This window comes from Anas acuta, chromosome 19 (assembly GCF_963932015.1).
Source record: "Anas acuta chromosome 19, bAnaAcu1.1, whole genome shotgun sequence".
Lineage (NCBI taxonomy): Eukaryota > Metazoa > Chordata > Aves > Anseriformes > Anatidae > Anas > Anas acuta.
In genome coordinates, this window is record NC_088997.1 from 6,751,111 (window position 1) to 6,770,892 (window position 19,782).

Sequence of the window (19,782 nt, forward strand, 5' to 3'; positions counted from 1 at the left end):
GTCCCCAGCTGTCCCCAGGGGCAGAAAGGTGGAAAAAAAAATATCATTTTCTGCCCTGTGTGTGTGTGTGCTGAGCCAGGAGGTGTCACACAGCCCGAGGTGGGCTTGGTGCAGCCCTGATGAGGATGCTCGCCCTCTCCTCCTCCTGGAGGTGCATCACGGTTTCCAGGACCTGGCTCCCCTTTCCCCATGGACTTCTCGTTGGAGATTCCCAAGGCGTCTCCACCTCCTGAAATGCCCTGCACCCCTTTACTTGAACCCGAATTAAAATCAGGTCTGTCCCCCTTGTTCTGTACCCGCCTCGCTGCTCCTTGCTCACGGCGCCGGACCGCTCGCAGCCCCGCCGCGGCGCTGGAAGCCCCCTGGGGACGCCAAGTTCCCCCTGGCAGGATCCTTCCCACCAGCAGGGCTCGCTGCCCATGGAACCGGTCACCAGGGACTTCTCCCTCCCTGCCCACACAGAAAAGCTGCTGGGAGAGAAGAGGCTTTGGTACAGCTCTTATTGCACAAGCACCGACCGCCGCCACTGCCCCGTGCCACCCCTGCGGACGCGTCCTTGCTGGAGCACCCTTAATGCAGGGGGGCTGCTCCAAACCAGGGCCTGTGGGGAAACGCCAGCAGAGCTCCAGGAAAATCGTGTCATCGTGTCACCCTGCCCTGAGCTCAGCAGGCCGGCAGGGCTGTGCGTGCTGGAAGGCTCAGGTGTCCTTGGTTCCATTGCGCAGATGGGGAAGACCGAGGCACACGGTGGTGTCCCCAGAAGCAAACGCCTCGCGCTGCCTGCGCCGACCTCCTGGGGCTCAGCCCCCAATTTGGGCACCGTGGCTCCCACAAGCAAGCGGTCCCCCAAAACCCAAGGGGCAGGGGGTCAGACCCACGCCTCCTCATCGTCCTCGGTGAGCCAGGCGCCGCTGTCGGCCGGCGAGGACTTGGCTGCGGGGTGCGCACCCCCGGGCTGCGGGCGTCGTGTCGGGGCTGGGGGGCGATGCTGGCCCCGGGCACGGGGCAGGCGCTGCCCCAGCGGGGTGGGGATGCGTGAGGGGCCCTTCCCGGGCCGGTGGTCCCGCCGGGGACGCACTTTGGGCCGCAGCTTCAGCTTGTAGATGGAGGGCACGCGCTCGGGTTTCTTCAGGCACCGCCGGGGTTTCGGCAGGGTGGCCGCCCTCGTGCCCTGTGGGGTCTGGGCCCCCGCTGCCAGCTCCTCTGTGGTCCCCCCAGCTGGGAGGGTGGCACGCTGCGGGGTGGCCATGGAGGGTTTTGGGGCCACCCAGCTCTCCATCTCCACGGGGCGCAGGGGCTGCCGGTTTTGGGAGAGCTCCTCCAGCACCCTGTCATAGCCCGGGGGCTGTGAGTGCGCCCAGCACCCCCGGAGCCCTGAGCCCCCCCTGCCATGGCCACAGGTTCCCCCCGGTTCATCCGCTGGCACCCCGGGGCTCTCAGCATCCTTGCCTGGTGGGCTCGTGGCTGGGTGGCACCGCTGGGACCCCTCCCCAGCAGCACAGCCCTTGCACCCGTTTGCAATAGGGGTCAGAGGGGTCGGGGCCCGGCAGCCAGCCGGGCTGGCTTTGCTGGGGGGTTTAACACTTCTGTCCCCTTTTGGAGCTTGGCTCAAAGAGTTTTGGGGTGGTGCTGGATGGCCACGTCCAACGGCTGCCCGGTTCCCTTCCCGGGGGCTTTTCCTGCTCTGTGATGCCCCCCGGGCATCGCGGTGCGGGGAGGAAGACCTGACCTTGATGGGGCTGTGGGCACGGGGCACGGCGGCAGCAGGGACCCCTGCTTGCTGCAGCCTGGCAGCCCCCACGGATGAGCTCCCCCCTTGCTGGGTGGTTTTTGGAGGCGGCGGTGCCCAACTCTGGGCACTGGGGGCCCTGCCCCTGCCCTGTGCTGCTGCAGAACGGGGGGTCCCTGAGATGCTCCCAGGTGGCACCTCGGGGACCCCCGCACTGCCCCGCGTGCCGGGGGCCAGGCGGGACGGGGTGGGTGCCCGCTGCGTGGCCCCACAGCCGGGGGTGCTGGGTCGAGCGGGGGACCTCGGCGGTGGCTCCCGTGTCCTGCAAGGAGAGAGAGACAGAGGGGGGGTGCACAGAGCCACCGCGTCCCCCTGCATCCAGGGATGGGACAAAAAGCACCCCAAAAAGTGGCGGTTTTGGGGTACGAAGCCGCTCTGCACCTCACCTGCCCGAAGGGACCCTGCGGGGCTGCGCTGGCTCCCGGCGAGGGCTGGCACCCGGCGAGGGGGTGGCGGGGCGCAGGGGGCCGGGGCGGGGGGCCTGGGGGGCGCGGGGTCCCCACGCGACAGGGGGCAGCGGGCTCTGCGAGCGGCTGACCAGCAGCGAGGGCTGCCCGCGGCCGGGGGCCGGGGGGGCTTTGCAGAGCTGGACCTCGTGCTGCACCTGCTGGGGGGGCCTGCTCCGGGGGTGCTGCTTGTGAGCTGCGGGGGAAGACGGGGCTCAGCCACCGCCACCCCCTCCCCATCACCTTCACAGACCCCAACCCTGGGGAGGGGTTTCCAGGACCCCCCCCCAGTGCTGTCAGCCAGGGATGCTCCCCGCAGCCCCCAGCACCTTGCAGAAGGGATTTGGGCCTCGCCAAGGTCTCTTTCCTTCCCAAAGTCTGCCGTGACCTCTAGCGGCCACCCAGCAAGAGCCATACCCCAAAGCAACGATTTCCCAGCGAAACATTGGGGTTGGGGGGCCTCCTGCTCCTGGAAACCCCCAGAAGCAGCGATGAGCCCCCCCTTTCTCCCCTCCCAGGGGCACGGGCACTCACAGAGCGAGGTGCAGCGGCACGGGTCGTGCTTGTCCAGGTAGTGCTGCAGCGTGTCCCAGCCGCCCCCGACCCGCACCATGACGTGTTCCCGCAGGATCTGCACGAGGAGCAGCACCATCAGCCCCGCTTCACCCAGCGCCATCGATTTGGGGGGGGGTCTCGTCTCCCTCTGATGTCCCACTGCGTGTTTTGTCACCCCAGGGAGGGTCTGGCCAGGGTGGGAGGCTTTTGGGAAGCTTTGGGAAGCCCTTCTCACCCAGGCAGGGGCTGAGCATCAGCTCCAAACAGGGTTCCCATCACCTGTAGGGCCAGCTTAGCCCCAAACAGGAGGTTTTGTCCCACACCCACAGATGGTTACATCCATGCAAACCCACACCACGGGCCCAAGCTGCCCTATTTTGTGGATAATTATCAAAAAAAAATGTTGGCCCTGTTGGATTTAGGGAGCTAAACTGGGAGCTGAGGCAGGCTTGCTGGTGCCCACACCCTGAAAGCCCCCCAAAGCGGGCTCACCCGGACAAAGATGAGGGTGTCGGAGTCGCCCACACGATATTTCCCGTCCGATATCTTAATCATGGGGAACTGCACGGGGCAGGTGCAGCGGCTCACCAGGTGCTGGACCTGCGGGCAGCAGGGATGGCTCTCATCATCCCCATCATCCCCATCACCCCCATAATTCCCATCCCCATTATCCCCATCCCAACCATCCCCATCATCCCATTATCCCATCATCCCCATAATTCCCATCCCCATTATCCCCATCCCAATCATCCCCATCCCCATCATCCCCATCCCCACCATCCCCTCCATCCCGCCCCCCACCCTACCATCTGGTCGAGGTTTCGGAGGTCCCGGGGTTCCCTGGGGGGCCGTGGCAGGGGGGTGTCCTTGGGGGGCAGGTGCAGCTCCTGCCGCAGCTCCTCCTCGATCTCCTCCTCCATCTGCACCAGGGTGGGGGCGCGCATGCCGAAGCGGGCGGCGCGGCGCGCCAGCTCCAGCAGGCAGAGCACGAAGTTCTTCTCGTTCTTCCGCAGCACCAGGTCCTCCGTCTCGAACATCAGGACGTCTGGGGCAGGTGCACCAGGGGACGGGGACAAAGGAATTGTGGGGGGGGGCACAGGTGTAGAGAAAACCCACCCGCGGGGGTGTTGTTTCCCCGAGGAGCGGCTCTGCCCGCCTCGCTGTGCCGTCCCATGGATGCTGGGAGCGTGGCTGGGTGCAGAAAGGGTTGGGATAAATTCACGGGGGGGATGTTCCCCCTTGGGCATCTCCATGCGGAGATGCTGAGGCTGTTTTGAGCCATCCCAGAGCCACACACACACAGCTGGGTGTGCTGAGGACATTTCACTCCATGCCCGTGGCGCTTCCCAGGCACCGCTGCTGGTGGGGACATGGGGACAGCCCCCAGGGTGCTCCCGGTGGCAGGGCCGTGCGCCCTCGTGCCCTTCCCATTCCCATCCCCATTTTTCCACCCGAGCAAACACATCCACTATGTGCCAGCACCCCACAAAGCCACCGCCAAGCCAGGAGGAGTTTGTGTGAGCCCAGCTTGGTGCAAAAATCCCAGCTCGGGCACTGGGGTGGCACCGGCCTTGGGCGCACACGGGAAAACACCGAGGGCGATGCCAGGAGCAGCTGGAGGGGAACTTCACACTGCATCCCAGGGCTGCTGGATCCCGAGGCCTTACCTTTAATCCCCATCTCCTTCCTGCACCACTGGATGAAGTTGGAGACGTTGTCCCTGGCCTGGAAGGTGCCCGGCTGTGCCGCCAGGTTGCAGGCGACGCCGGCGGCGGGCAGGCGGAGGCGGCGAGCTGCGGCGGGGTAGGAACGAGCAAACTCCCTGGCGGCTTGGGCGACGTGGTTGGCGTGGGAGCAGAGCACGGCCCCCGTCTCCAGCACCTCCAGGAAGGTGCCCGCCTCGATGTCCAGGTCGTAGAGCTCCTTCAGCCACTCGGCCAGGTCCTCCTTCATGGCGCACAGGTACTGCTGGCTGGAGCGGTAGGGACGGATGCTCCTCTCCGCGGCACCCGGTGCCCCCCACATCGTGCCATAAAATCCCGGGCTGGGAGGAGGCAGAGGGAGAAGAAGGGTGATGGGGACACGGGGAGCTGCCCCAGCCGTGTCCCCAGCCCACCTCCCCACTCACCCCGTGCTGCTCGCTCTCTGCCACCAAGGCCACCAGGAGGGGGACACCGCTCGTCCCCTCGAGGGCTGGCTGCCTGTGGGGTGCCGGAGCCCTTCTGGGGTCTCAGGGCTGTGCGAGGCAGCCCCGGGAAGGGAAATGTCCCTCCTGGGCAGTGGGTGTTTTGTTTCCTTCCCAAGTGCTGCTCCCTTCTCCTTGGTGACAAGGGACTGGCTGCAAACACTCCCCGTTAACCCTTCAGCGCCTGCTGCTCCTCCGGGAGCCCCGTTCCCTCTCTGTGCCCCGGGGTGGATTTGTCCACTAAATGCCCCCAGTTTGGGGCAGTAGAGGGCTAGAGGGCAGCTCCTCAGCACCCCAAGCCACTCACAGCCCCAAAAGAGGGGGGTTGCCCCCTCCCCACCACCCTTACACCTGCTTGCACTGCAGGTGAAGTGACCTGGGGGCCCTGTGAGCTCTATCTTCAGGGCTCGGTGCCACCCAGACACAGCTTTGTACCCATTTTACAGGCCCAGATGGGGGTCACTGAGACCCCCCCTTGCACGCCCACCCTCCCCATGGCAAGGAGCCTGTCCAGGCAGGGAGCACAGGTACAGACAGGTACGAGGCCGATCTCAGCACAGGTACAGCATGAGGACCTTCGGGCACAGCATGGGGACAACGCTCGGACCAGCCCCTCCGCACCCTCCCCATGCACACCCTGGCAAAACCCCAGGGTTTTGCAAAGTTGTAGGGCTGGGGCAGAAATCCCACGGGAAGAGCTGGTCCTGCCAGTGGCTGGGCTCCCAAACCTTCCCATGGGGTTTCTGTGTGACCTGGAAACGCAGCGGGTAGCAGCAGAGCCACCACGGCCACCGCCTGCTCCGGGCTTTGGCAGCGAGGTGCAGCCCCGAGCCCCAAGTTTTGCACCGTGTCAGGGCTCAGCCTGCAAAAAAAACCCTCAATCCTCTCCCCAAGGCTTCTTCCTGAAAAAGCAAAATGAAAAAGAGCCTTTGGGGTTTCTTTGCCCTGTGCTCCCTTGCGATCTCTGTGCTGTGAGGCCCTGAACAAGAGCCAAGCTCCTCCGCAGAGGGCACGGCGCCAGGAGCTGGGGCTTCACGGCCATCACCACGGGGCCCAGCAGCGAGTGGGCACTCTGGGAATCTGCAGCCTCGCAGGGCTCCAAACCAAAAGCTGTTGCAGAGCACCCCAGGACCGAGGTGCTGGTGCAAAAAGCAGCTCTGCCAGTGATTTCTCACACCTTGGGGCTGGAAAAGTCTCTGGGGAGCTTGGGGGGTTCCTGCTGCTCAGGGACTCCGTCCTCTGCCTGCTGCTGCTCCCTTTGGTGCCATTTTGGGGGAGGCAATGCAGGAATCCCAGCTATTCCCCGGGGTGGGGAATGCGCGGCGGGCGCCTGGCGTGCCCTGCAAGCAGCCCAGGAGGAGAAAAGGAGCCTTGTGCCACAGAGGGGACGGTGACACGGCTCGGGGTGCACGCTCACCCCCTGGCCCTGCACCCTGCGGGGTGCAGGAGCTTTGGAGAGGGGCTGGAGGCACCCACCGAGGTGTCCCAACCTCTGCAAACATCCCCACAGCACCTCCGCCGCCGCCTTCCCCTGCAGACAAAACACCGCCCGGTCAATGGGCAGCGCACGTGGGATGCCCGGCGTGTCACGGCATGAAGGAAAGCAAACAAGGGGAGCAAACAGCGCTTGCTTTCTCCTCCAGCAGCTCCTTGGCCAAGAGGCAGAGTCAGCACCCCGACGGCACACACCCGACGCCTGCTTGGGGAAAAAAACAGCCCGGCTGGGGCAGAGCACGACGGCTGCCTGCGGACAGCGGGGGGACCCATGGGAAAAAATAATATTATTAATGCATCACAAGGCATGGAGGAATCCTCCATAGCTTGGGGTGAGGCAGGGACGAGAGGTTCCCTGTTTTCTTCAGCATCTTGTGCTTCACAGGGCTGCATTTTGGTGAGACCGATCCCTTTCGCACAGAACCTTGGGGCAAACCGAGCCGTGCCCACCCCGGCCCCAAAGGCACACACATGCATCTTAATTCATCCCTTGCAGGAAACACGGGGTTGGATTTAAAAAAAAATAAGAAGGCATGGCATGAAAACAAATGGCAACAAATCCAGAGGTTGGGTTTATTTGCCACCAGGAGCCCTGGGGCTGGCTGCGAGCGATGCTGCAGCACTGCCACCCAGCCCAGCCCAAAACACGGCCCCGGCTCTTTGGCAACACTGAAAAATCCCCTGAGATTTTAAGCCGTGTGGAAGGGTTCATTCACAAACGTCACAGAAAACAACCCGAAATGCTCCAAAATCTCAAATCAGAGGAGGTTCCACAGCGCTCAGCCCCGTCCTGCCTAGGGAGGGGGTTGCTGGTGTTTGCACGCACGGAGGTTGAGCCCTGGGGACCCCACGTTCCCTGGGGGCTCTTGGGGACAATGCCTGTCCCGTTGGCAGTGGTGGGTGCAGTGGTTCGAGGTTTGTAAAAGGAACAAGGACTGTGTGGCCAGGCTGTCCCCATGAGCCTGTGTGCTCATGTCCATCTGTCCTGCTCGCCGTCTCTTGCACAGCTCAGCCTGGGCCTGTGGTTATGTCCAAATGTCTCTTTTCTTCTTGTTTTAACGGGAAAACATTCCCAGTCACTTGTTTAAAAAACACCCAAGCGCTACAGCACCCATGGGCAAGGCACTTCTCTGCCTGATCACCAGAAAACAACAAATAAAGTAGCAACAAACAAGTCCTGGCTTGGAAGAAAGGCACAAAACAATCCTGAAAGTCATCAGAAATGGGCACAATTGCAGTCTCCATGTTTTCTCATGGGCTTTTCCTGTTTTTTTTTTAAAGAAATGCCTCCTCCCCAGCATCACAGCCCACCTGGCGAGGTCGGCCCTGCTGGGCTGGAGGCTGCCTGGTCCCAGCCCCATCCCCGCAGCTCGGGGACGCCGCTTCGGGACCCCGAGAGCTGTCCTGAGACAGCAGGGCCCACGCTGGGGACCGAGGTGGGGCTCAGCCCCCGTTTCATCCCAGCACGCTCGGGAACGATGCTCGGTGGTGGCGGCGGGGCTCAGAATAGGGCCTGCCCGCTGTTGGCGTCCCAGCAGCCCATCCACGGCAGCTGCGTGGCCCACTTGCCCGTGGCCACCACCCGCAGCTTGGCCTGGTCGAAGCGCCAGTACTGCTCATCCCGAAAGAAGTAGACGGAGCCGTCGCGGCGCGCCAGGGCCCCCGTGGTGCTGGGGGGGACGCCGTCCCAATCCCGCAGGCTGCGGGGGTAGTAGGGCTCCAGGGAGAGGCTCTCCTCGCTCGCCACGAAGTACTTGGCGCCCTTGAAGAGCACCAGGCGCCGGAGCCGCTGGAAGTAGAGGGCCGTGTCGGGGTGCCGCGGGAGCCCACGGGCGCTGCACTTTTGGGGGAAGCCTGGCAGCAGGGTGGAGCCTTGGTAGCGCCAGCAGCGGCCGCCTGGAAGAGAGGGGAGAGGGGGCAGAGCACAAAATGTGGTGAGGGGGACACCCCGGGGGCTGATCCGTCTGTCTCGGGCACAGAGGGGCCACCCAGCCCCCCGGTGACACGGCTGGCACCACCACGGGCACGTCCCCGTTGGGTTTCCCCATGGACCAGGCTGGGAAGAAGCAGCCCCTGGGGCATGGAGATGTGGTTGTGGGGGGAAATGGGGCTCACGGGGATGAAGTCGTTGCAGGCACGCTCAGCACTGCGTGCCACACGCAGCGGGGTGGGGAAACTGAGGCAAGGTCACTCAGGGGGCTAAAGGGACAGCTGGGAACACAGCAGGGCCACCACGCTGTCCCCTAACCCAGGTACAAACCTCACCCTCCTCCTGCACAGCAGGACAGACAGCCCCATGTCCCTCCTGGGCTGGGACAGCCAAAAACCCCGCTGCAGCCAAAGGGATTGGGGCCAGCCCCAGCACCCGCCCTCCCCGCGGAGCCGTGGCACTGCTCTGCCCCAGACAAAAGCCCCTTTCTGCTCGCAGGCCGTGCCGGGTCAGGCCCCGCGGAGGGGGGCTTTTGGCTCTCCCCCAGCCGGAGCAACAAAGCCCCCTTTCTGATGAGCTGGAGAGTGGTTTCCATGAAAAGCTCGGGCTGACCCCGGTGTCCTGGCTGCCTGGGCTGCCCTTCCTGTGCCCCGCCAGCTGTGCCACCACCGGCAGCTTGCAGATGGCAGCAAGGCACCGGGCACAGGGCACGAATCACGGGCACCAGCAGCTGCGCATCTCCAGAGAGCATTTTCTCCCCAAAATGCATCTGCTTTGAACCTGTGACCAGCACAGCAGCCAGGAGCCGGCACCCCCAGCACCCAGCGATACCCAGCACCTCGGCACCACACCAGGCTGGGGGTGCAGGGGCAGACCCGGATGGACAGAGCGGCACAGGACAGACAGACACCGGCCACAGCCCGTGCCTCACTGACCTTTGAAGAAGTAGAAGCTGTGGCTGAGCGGGGAGCAGGCGCAGGCGTCGATGCCGGCGGGGAGCCCGGGCCAGCGGGCGTGCAGGGGCTGGGGCTGGCTGGCGTTGCCGCTGGCTGGCACCACCCAGAAGTGGCCGCCCTTGAAGATGTACAGGTTGTCGTCCACATCTGTTGGGGAGAGGGGGCCGTGAGGGCGAGAAGCACGGTGCCAAAATCCCAAATTTGGCCCCAGCCCGCTGCCCATCGTGTTCCGCATCGCCTCTCATCACTGCCACCGCCCCCAGCCCTGCGGTGCTTTGGGGATGCCCACAGGGGGCTGAGGATCAGAACCCTCCTGTCCCACCTCGGAGGCTTATCAGTGTGGGGAGAGGTCACTGGAGTGGTGTGGGGTTTTGGGATAGGGCTCACAGACACCCACCAGCAGTCACGGCGTCGAAGAAGGAGTGGCAGTAATAGGTGCTGGCGCCCTGCCGCTGCCGGTCCCCGCCGTACAGGTCCCCGCTCCAGTCCTGGAAGTGAGTGAAGACCCTTCCCGGCAGCTGGATGGCCGAGCCCCTGGAGGGCTTCCCTGGGATGGAGCAGGGTGAATCGTGGAGCAGGGCATGGGAGCAGGTTGCTCACAAGGCTGGCGAGCCATCAGAGGGCACCAGCTGCTCTGCGTCACACAGCCTGGCTCCTATCACCCTCCGTAATAGTGGCAAAGACCCTTTGGTACCCCAAAAAATCACAAACTGGCTTCTCCCTGGAGCATCCAGTACCCATCCTGCCCTCCTTGCAGCACCCGTGAAGGGACAGGACCCATCCCCACCACGCACGGAGCCCTCACCCCCTGCACGGACCTGCTGCCATCCTGCTCCTCCCTCCCCACCGAGGTTTTGGGGACGCGATGCTCACCGTACAAGTTCTGGATGGCCAAGATGTCATCCCAGCTGAGGACGAAGTCCTTGCTGAGCTTCTTGTAGTAGGGGGACATGAGGGCGCTCCGGGCGGGGGAGTGCTCCAGCCCCAGCGTGTGGCCGACCTCGTGCGCCACCACCACGAAGAGGTTGCGCCCCTTGCCGCTGCGCAGGGACCAGCGCTCGGCGCTGTCGAAGTGGGCTTCTCCACGGCGGGGGAAGAAAGCGTGGGCCAGGGCACCTCCTGGGGACGGGAGGGATGTCAGGGGGCTGTGGGGGCAGCACGCAGCCCCCGGTGTGAGCCCAGGGCAGGGGGGGTATGGGAGTGCTTAAATAGGCACCGATTTTGGCCCGGCGGCAGGGTTCCCAAAGGAAAACCAGCTTCCCGTGGCTATTTGTGCACCCACAAAACCCAAACCAGTTGTGCCTGCAGGATGGGGTCATGGCAGGGGGGGCTGCTTGGAGGCCACCAGCATGAGCCCACCACGAGCACCCCAACCTGGGAGCTCCTGAGCTGCAGGGCCAGGACTCGGGACCCTCCATCCCCATCGCTCACAGCGTGGGCACCTCGGGAAGAGGGCCTGGGGGAACAAACCTGGCCTCCCCCCAGCCCCGGGAAGAGCCCCTGTTGTAAAAGAGAAGCTTACGAGGGGGGAGCGACCAGCACCTGGCCCATCGAAGGCGTTGCTGAGCCCGTCGTTGTGGTCCCCGTGGAAGAAGGTGAGGCGGATGTCGGCCGGGCCGTCGCGCGCTTCCCAAAATACCAGCGAGGAGACGTTGCTCCAGAGCTCGAAGGCGGCCCGGACGGCCAGGCGCACCTCGTGCTGCGGCAGGTACGGCGGCCAGTTCACCACCCGGTACGTCAGGTGCCGCTTGTGCCACTTGCTGCCTGCGGGACGGGACGGGCTCAGCGCCACGGGAGGAGCTGGGACACCCGGTTCAATCCCCCTGCCCTCGCCTTGTTGTGCTTCCCAGGGCCAAATCCAGCCCCTGCCCAGCTTCACGCCCAGAAGAGGCAGCCCAAGGGTGGGCTTTCAGGGAGGCAAAGTAAAGGCACCTCTGGAAACAGGGGGGGGCAAGGGGAAAAGGATGGGGAGGATGCTGAAACTCAGGGGGAAATGAGGTGTCCGTGTACAGGGCTGGAGGTTCACCAGCCCCAAATCTCCCTGGCCTGCAGCAGCTCTTCCCTGCTTCCCCAAGCTCCCTCCCTGAACATGAGACCACCGTAAGCCTCCCACCGTCCTCTGACCATGCATCGGGGCAGAGGCACATTCCCGCAGCTGCCGTGCAGCATCCTGCCCCCCCAGGACCTCCAGCAGCTGGGCTGGGGGGGCTCACATCTGGCCGGGGGCGTGCAGGAGTGGGAGAGAAGCTGCGGGGCCACGCTGGGAATACGTGGGTGCCAGAGCTGGTGCCGAGGCGTGGGAGCAGTGACAGACCTCCGGCACCTGCGCCTGCTCCAGACGGGTGGGGAACCCAAAGGATGGGGTTTCAGACACCCGGGGGCAGCTCTGGCAGCCCCCTGCCAGCGTCCCCTTCTGTGGTCCAGGAGAGGAACTGCTTGCCCCCCCAGACCATCAAGCAGGGACTTCCCCGGGAAGCCCAGCGCCGCCTGGCCCCGTCCCAGCAGCTCCCCGCCAGCTCTGGAGGCTTTCACAGAACAAAGCCCTGGCTTTTGCTACAGCACCGGGGTGTCCGAGCCCAGCGGGGTGCCGGACACGTGGCGGCGGTGCCGGTGACCTGGCCGAGGGTCCCGGCGTGGCTGGCAGCGGGCTGGCTCACAAAGCGCTTTGCTGGCTCAGCCGCGGCGGCTTCCTGCCCCTGGTCGGATAAACAGGCAGCTTAGCACAAAGCCTGCAGCCTTCCTGCCCGGCGCCGGGCTCCCCGGCCTCCCCTCCGCCCCCCCGGCACAGATGTGGTGCTGCTCAGTGCCTCTTGCCACCCTGTCAAGGAGCCTTTTGGGGCAGGGGCTGCTGGCCCCACTCCTGCTCTGCCTCCTGCCCACTTGCTGTGGTCTCCCTGCCCGCAGTCGCATCCCATACATCAGGGATTTGGATGGAAATCCAGAGGCACAGGGAGCACCAGGCTGTCCCCTGCGTCTGTCCCCCTGGGTCCGTCCCCCAGCACCAGCTGTGCCAGATGCAGAGGCAGCTTGGCACGGCGCTGAGCCCTGCCTTAATCTCACCCTCATTTTTCCCATGTCCCACGCACAGCTGGTCCCAGCCCTCTCGCTCTCTAGGAATCAGGCGATTCATCCACAAGAGCTCACGGGAGGCAAGAAGCCCAATCCTGGAGACCCATGAGCAAGAAAATCGCTGGAATCAGAGTCAGACCTCGTGTGCCCTTGCCCCGTGTCAGTCCTGATCCTCTGCACTGTGCCACCGGGGTCAGGGTGACCTGGAGGCACCTCAGAGCCATCAAGCTCTGCCTCCCGAATTGCTGAGCTTCCCCACGAGTGGTCCTTGCTCCCCTTCCCACCACCACCCTCCAGGCAGACTCCCCGAGCCCAGGCCCTGCAGGACGCCGACGCTCACCGTGCTGTGCCGAGCGCCGGTGCCGCAGCGCGGCGGGGTGGCCCCAGCTCTCCCCATCGCCCGTGCCACACCGCGGGCGGCCCATCTGCCGCAGCGTGGGGGCATCCAGGACCCCGCTGGGTGGGAGGTGGCTCACCCGCTGGAAATCCCTGCAAAGGAAGGGAGAGGTCAGCACCCCGTATTTTAAAACAGCAGCGCCCCGGGTTCCGTGCCGGGCTCTGCCCCGCAAGCTTCGCGCCCCGCTGGCAGGAGCGCATCCGGGAGATAACGCCAGGCACTGCCAATCCCAAACCCTCCGAGCTCTTCCAGCCGGCCAGATCCTCGGCCTCGCTGCAGATATTATTGCAGCGGGGACAGCAGGCCATAAAAGGCAAATAACGCAGCGCCGTGAGGCTGCCAGCCAGCGGTGCTCCTCCGAAGGACCGCTCGGGGGTTTGGCTCTGACAGCAGGCGAGCCCCGAGCGGCACAGAGCACCCCGCGGAGCGGTGTTAAACAAAAGGCTCCTACCTCAGTGCCGCCGTGAATTCCACGGGGCTGTGCGGGCTGGGGTGTGCAGCTCCCAGGTAGCCGTACTTCTGCAGGAATTGCTGCGGGGAGACACAGGAGAATCACAGAGTTATTGGGGTTGGAAAAGAGCTCCCAGGTATCTGCTCCAACCGTCCCCCTTCCACCAACGTCACCCACCGAACCATGTCCCCAAGCACCACGTCCAACCTTCCCTTGAACACCCCCAGGGATGGTGACTCCACCACCTCCCCGTCCCAGTGCCTGACTGCTCTTTCTGAGCAGAAACATCTCCCAGTTTCCAACCTGAAATTAGAGGAGCAGCTCAGGGCGTGTGAGGGCGGAGGATAAAGATTTGGTGGGAAAGAGCGTGGCGAACCCAGGGCTGGGCAGAAATTCCTGCCTGTTGCTTCGTTAGACTTTTGTGATTCCCACGACATGAGCACACGTGCGCACGGCAGTGCTCGGACAGCTTTCTGTGCTTTGACGGCTCTTGGGTTTTTTGGCAATCACCCGACGGAGACAGAGCAGGGAACATTGCTGCCATGGATTCAAACCCGCCGCAATGGGGTTAGCAAAACCGCTTGCCCATCTCTAACAACCAGCAACTCAACACGCCGATCACAATCAGGGATTTCTGTGGATTTCACCAGGTCACCAGGGCCGGGTCGGGCAGGGTCAGGCCCCGAGGCTGCCCCCAAAAGGCTGCAGCCTCTCCCCGGCCGGCCGGGGCAGGATGTGCTGCTGAGCAGCAGACACACGCGGGGCGCAATGGGCTCTGCCAAGCCATTCTTCTCCTTATCGTCCACTGAAATGGACGGAGATTGTCGGTCTGAACTTGCTCCAACACATAAATTGCATTTCAAAGAAAACAAGCGGCTGCCCCCGCTGCCCCCGGCTTGCTGAGGAGTTTAGCAGCAATATTCCCAGGAATGCTCCACGCCCGTCTTCCCCATCCCACCGGGGACGTTTGCTGCAGACCAACCCGCCTCCCCGCATCCTGTGAGCGGGGCGAGGGGAAGGAGGAATGAAAAGGGCTGGGGATGAAAAGGGAAAGTGGCTGTGCTGCACGGGGCAGCAGGGCTGCCTGCTTTTCACGCCTCCTCCCAGCCCGTGCCGTGGCAGGACAGAGGCAGGAGGAAGATGAGAGCTGGGTGCTCGGCGATGTCTGGAGGGGCAGAGACATCTGCTCCTCTCTCTGGGGCTGGGTTTTCACAGCATTCCCCTCCAGAGTTAGCAAACCACCAGCTACACCCATGGATGCACGGTGAGAACCCCGAACAGTCGCACTGCTGCTGGCAACTGAGGGCTGCAGAGCAGGAGGAAAAGTCCCGGGTCTCAAAAGCCCACCGTGGTGTCAGCCTCTCCTCCCACCGCTCTTCTTTCCCTCAGCATAACAAGCCCGAGCTGTCTCCCCTCCTGTAACCTAACACAATCCCATCCTTGAAGCATGAAAATGGTTTTTCCCCGCCATGATCTCATGAAAACTCATCTGGCTGAGTCAGGGCGCGGGGCAGGAACGCAGCCCAGCAGCTGTGCTGTGATGGCACCGAGCTGCTCGCTGCTGTTACCGTCCCCATTTCCTTGGGTGAGAAGCCCAAAGCAGGCTGTTTCCCTGCAGTTTTGGGACCGTTTCATGCTCAGGTTCTCGTGCACTGTCATTTTACCACGTTTTCTTCCACCTAACACCTGGCTCCTGGGATGCAGAGGTGTGCAGACCTGAGATAAGCAGTTACTGTTATCCCCAGGTGATACCAGACCTGGAAAGAGCTAAAGAAAAGGGATGCACCGACCTCGCACTGTGTAAAGAAGGAATACAAAGTCCCCTGGAGCAGGGACTCCTGGGGGTGACAGAGGAACCGCAGAGCCCCGTGTCTCAGCACCCCTCACCCCAAGCAGTGCTCAGAGCCCCCCCCCGGCAGCTCCTGTGGCCCTGGTGCTGAGCCAGCAGCCGCGATGCTCAGCCCCGGCAAAACCCTCTCCCTCCTGCCCCGACGGGGAAGGGCTCCTCTCCATACAATGGGAGAAGAAAAACAGCAGGAAGCCAAGGGCTGAGCATTGCCGTGAAATATGCCCGGCTCCCCCTCCGCACGCGGGGAGGGAAACGAGAAGAGGAAAGGTCTGGGGCTACCCGGGAGGCAGCGGAGCCTCGGGTCTGCAGGAGATGGAGGGGCCCTCCCCGGCCCCTGGCTCTCCACGGGGGCTGCTCACAGCCCTGGGAATGGGCTCTGCCGAGGGCTGCAGCCAAGGAAACACCTTGCCCTCAACTGCAGGCACCCCAGGTGGAAGCCGGCCAACAGCACGCACAAGCAGACCTCCCTCCTCGGAACCAGCTCAGAGACAGCAGGCTCCCGTCCCGCCCCCCCTCCGGACACATTTCTGGCCCGTTTCCACCGTTTAAGTACCAGAAACGCACAGACAAGCCTCTCCCCCTGCCTGGCAGGCGGCTCGTGCTGCCTGCGGTCCCTTCTGCTGCACCTGGACACAAAGCCCCTCTTTCCCCTCCGTTCCCCTGAGCACAGACCGGTGTCCGAAGCAGATGGCTAACATTTTGTGCCTTGCTTTTGGAGGACATTGGCCACGTGGTGAAGCCAGCAGCATCCCAAAAAGGATGAGCATCCCCAGCTCCATCCCATAGCGTTTCACCACCAGGCATCACCACGAAGCTCTCCCTTGGTTCCCCCCCTGCAGACACGATGGGGCCCGGCCCCGGGATGCTGTCAGCACGAGCAGGTTTTGGCAGGAGCGCCCGCAGGTCGCTGCCTGCCGGGATGCTGCAGCGCTGGGAAGCCTTCATCTCTCGCCGCATTCCTGTCTGCGTTCGCAGCCCCTTAGGCAGAGCCCTCGTGTCTCTTTTGTTTAAGCGTGTGCGTAAGTGGATGTGTAAATATTATACACACATAGGTACAGAGACACACAAGAAGGGAAATTAGCAAGCACAGAGCTCAGCTTGCCTGCTGTAGAAAGGGTGGGAGGCAGCGACCACTCCAGCTCACCCCGTACGTCACCGAGGTGCTGATGAAACCCCCAGCCCTGCTGCTGTCACGCTCCCTGCTGTGCCTGATCCGGCCCCAAAGGCATCTCTTCTCCCACCCACACCCTTAAAACCTGCTTTAGCAGGGAATTATCTTCTTTCCCCTAAAAATGTGGAGCTGGGGAACACCGTGTCCGGTGGGTTTTACGCTCGCTTACTCTTCCTTCACACTTGCCCTCCTCGAGTGGTGCAGCAAGGCTGTTTGGGCTGCTGAGCATCAAGCTCAGCATGCTGTGGGACAGGAGGACGAAATATTGCATCGCCTAAGAGAAAACAAGCACCAGGGGCTGAAACACGCCACGGCACAGAAACTGATGGAAAATGACCCAAAGCGCTTGGGGAAGTTTTTCCAAAGGTGACTAGCAGAGCGGCTGACAAACCAGTCTGATCACGCAGACTGGTTGTGCTCTCCTGAGGGAACAACAAGAGAGAGAAAGGAAAGAAGACATTTGGTCTTTGCCATCACCAGGGTGGAAACAGGGAGCAGGAGTGTGGCACGCTCACACCGCACCGTGCCGTGAGGGCAGCGCCAGGAGAACTCCTCCGCTCCTCTGTTTGCACTGCTGAGGCCAAAGTGGGACCACTCTGGGGAGATTTTTCTTCCCCTTATGTCAATCAGAAGGAAAATGCGAGGTGCCCCTTTCAGGAGCATCCCACCTCCACACCCATGCCATGGAAGAGCTCGTCCAGACGCCAACACAGAAAGTGAGCCCTGGGTTTGCCGAGGTGGAGGGGAGAGCCCGAGGCTGTGCCACTGCAACACCACACAGGGAAGGAGAAAGGATAAAAAAAAATCAAAATAAAAACCAGAAAGGAGAACGCCCCAGTCCCTTCTCGCTCTCCATTCCCCACTTTTCTCAAATTTCACACCGATTTTTCCTCCGGCCACCACACACCTGTACCTTCACACACAATCTCTGCAGGGACTTCATTGCCCTTGGCACCAAAAGCACGGGGACACACACTTCGCTCTGTGCTGGGCCAGCACACACACACACACCCCGTGTCTTTTAAAGCCCCCTGGCATGGGAGCAGCTCGGGCACCGCCGCGTCCCTGCTGCCTCCCCATCCCAGCAGTGCTCCCGCACGAGCCAGGTGTGCCGAGCTCCGTGCTGTCCAGCACCGGACCTCCTCCTGTCTGCAGTCTGCACATAACGAGACGGTTTAATATAAATGTGCTTCGAATTAAATATCCAAGCTATTTTTTTTTTTTAAGCTGCCGTCGTAACAAATGCAATGAAAACAAGGGCACGAGCCAGGAACTTAACCCAACTGGACGCTTTCTCAGACGTTCGCATCTAAGTTCGCACAGCCCGTTGTTGTTAGCACGGGATATTTTAAAAGCTATGAAAAAATAAAAATAATAAAAAAAAAGAGAGAAATAACTTTAGAAGTGAAGTCTGATGTTACACGAGAATTTCGGCTTCCACTGACAAGCAGCTGAACAGCTCCGTGGATTTGGCCACGCTTTCTTACCCCAGCCTCCCGGCGTTTATTTATCCAGGACATTTATCCCGGGGGCACCTCGCATCGCTGCGGGGCACGAAGGCACCGGGGCAGCTCCCCAAGCCCCCAGACACCGCGGTGGGGGTCTGTCAGCCCTGGCCTTACAATCTGTGGGGTTTTCAGCACTGGTCTCACTCCCTTCAGGCAGAGCTTTGCCAGCTTTAGGATGTCCACGCAGCAGGGACCACGAGCCAGCACCCCAAGGCTGAAACCCCCCAACCCCAAGGGGACACCACGAGGGACACAAACACCCCCCAAGGACCCCATACACACACTTTCCACCCCCATCCAGCCTCCCTGGAGCCGAAGCAGCCCCCAGCCCCAGCCCCAGCCCCAGCCCCAGCCCCAGCCCCAGCCCGGACCCCCCGGACCCCCCCCGGCCGCCGCCGCCGCCCTACCTCCGCCTGCCGCCGCCGGCTGCCTCCCACCGCCGCCCCCCCGGCCGCCAGCAGCCCCAGCACCAGCACTGCCCTCAGCACCACGGCCATGCCCGTGTCCCTGCTCCTGCTCCTGCCGCCGCCGCTGCTTCTCCCCCGGTGCCGGTCCCGGCTCCGCTTCTCCCCGGCCCGGCCCCGGGGGCGGCCCCTGCCCGCCCCGCCCGCAGGGCTGGGCTCCTCCGCACCACCCCCCCGCCTACCGCCCCCGGGGTCCCCCCTCGTCTCCTTCATCCCTCCTGTAATCACCGAAGCCGTGGGGACCACAAAGAGACCCCCCCCAAACCGCCGGATCCCCTCACGCCTCAGGGTGCGGGGCTGAGGGGGGCGAGCCGTCACCACCTAATTTTATAAATCAGCCAGGGGCTGGGGGGCACCGGGGGGCTCTAAGGGCACCCTAAGGCACTGGCACTGCTCCCCCCTTCGCATCAATGCCCGTTTGTTCCCTTCACACCCTCCCAGCCTGGCTCCCCTTCGGTCAAGGCAGGGGACCCGCTCCCATGGGGGTCTCCAGCCCCGTCTCCATGCTGTGCCATGGGGTGTAGGGCTGGGAGAGCTGCCCCATAGCCTCACCCCACACCCAGCTCTCTCCTCCAAGGCCGGATCCTTCTCCCCAGCCTCCCTGGTGCAGAACAGGACACACACTGGTGCCAATTTTGGCCAAAGTGACCCCCAAGGCCTCAAGCCGCACAAAATGGTGGCCAGGTCCTAACACCCGACCTGGGCACAGCCCAAGTTGGTTCGGGCTCTGCTCCTCTCGTCTGGTTCCCCCACATCCATCCCTCTTTGGGGATTCTCCACCAGAGCCCAGCAGTTCCCAGCGACAACAAGTTAACAACTCTGTTTACTCCCCGCAGTATTTTGTTTGACTATTTTGTTTTAATATGACTAAAGCGAAAGGATGTTTTGATTGTGCTCTGGATCAGAAAAAAAAAAAAATAATAATAGGATGTGACTTATATCTGCTTTTGTTTTCATGCCAGCTTCAACCACACACCTATTTGAAAGCTGCCGGGCCTCTTCCTCTTCTTTTGAGGCATGCCAAGCCCCGCAGCTCCTGCAGCATCTGCGGAGTGCAGCTTGAGGAGAGCCGCAGGGAGCCCGCAGCACGCGGCCTCTCACCGGGCCCAGAGCAGCAAAAGGAGGCTTTTTGGGACATGGATCAGCATCATGGGGCAAAATATGGGGTGAAATAAGGAAGCAGGGCACGGAGAGGCTGGCAGTAAGGCCGGGCTGGCAGACAGGGAGGGCAGCGGCACGATAAGGAGCGCTTGCGCAGGTCAGAGCCACGCTTCCTTTCAAAACAAGGACGGCCCTGTCTGCAAACGCATCCGTGTTTGGTTCATCTCTAGGAAGCAACCGATCCATCTGCTGTTCGCCTTAAGAATAAGGGCGACGAGAAAGTGCCTGGCTCAGGCCCAGCGGCAGCAGGAAGCTCCATTCCTGCTCGGTGTAAGGCAGGGAAGGGGCTGGGGGGCACCTGCACCCCACCTCCCCGACCTGGTGCTGTGCGATGCTGCCGCCTCGCTCCGTACCCGA

General features: G+C 62.9%; 2 protein-coding genes across 2 annotated transcripts; both read right to left on the minus strand.

Annotated features, from left to right (window-relative positions):
- Positions 1-1,111: 1,111 nt before the first annotated feature.
- Positions 1,112-6,738, minus strand: LOC137842245 (GAS2-like protein 2). The gene is made up of 5 exons (XM_068656030.1): positions 4,458-6,738; positions 3,597-3,835; positions 3,283-3,390; positions 2,770-2,866; positions 1,112-2,431 (listed from the first exon to the last, which is right to left on the minus strand). Exons 1-5 carry the CDS (start codon positions 4,813-4,815, stop codon positions 2,172-2,174), a joined length of 1,062 nt encoding a protein of 353 aa, XP_068512131.1. The 5' UTR covers positions 4,816-6,738; the 3' UTR covers positions 1,112-2,171.
- Positions 6,739-7,008: 270 nt separating this feature from the next.
- MMP28 (matrix metallopeptidase 28) lies at positions 7,009-18,383 on the minus strand. The gene is made up of 8 exons (XM_068656027.1): positions 18,208-18,383; positions 13,273-13,352; positions 12,765-12,913; positions 10,898-11,119; positions 10,229-10,474; positions 9,753-9,902; positions 9,335-9,502; positions 7,009-8,365 (listed from the first exon to the last, which is right to left on the minus strand). Exons 1-8 carry the CDS (start codon positions 18,295-18,297, stop codon positions 7,971-7,973), a joined length of 1,500 nt encoding a protein of 499 aa, XP_068512128.1. The 5' UTR covers positions 18,298-18,383; the 3' UTR covers positions 7,009-7,970.
- Between the last annotated feature and the right edge of the window lie 1,399 nt (positions 18,384-19,782).

Coding starts and splice junctions, on each gene's coding strand:
- MMP28 (XM_068656027.1), bottom strand. CDS start 18,297: ATGGCCGTGGTGCTGAGGGCAGTGCTGGTGCTGGGGCTGCTGGCGGCC. Junction 12,914..13,272: donor GAATTCACGGCGGCACTGAG/GTAGGAGCCTTT, acceptor CTTCCTTTGCAG/GGATTTCCAGCGGGTGAGCC. Junction 9,903..10,228: donor GGCCATCCAGAACTTGTACG/GTGAGCATCGCG, acceptor GCTCCATCCCAG/GGAAGCCCTCCAGGGGCTCG.
- LOC137842245 (XM_068656030.1), bottom strand. CDS start 4,815: ATGTGGGGGGCACCGGGTGCCGCGGAGAGGAGCATCCGTCCCTACCGC. Junction 3,836..4,457: donor GAAGGAGATGGGGATTAAAG/GTAAGGCCTCGG, acceptor CACCTGCCCCAG/ACGTCCTGATGTTCGAGACG. Junction 2,432..2,769: donor GTGCCGCTGCACCTCGCTCT/GTGAGTGCCCGT, acceptor CTTCCCCCGCAG/CTCACAAGCAGCACCCCCGG.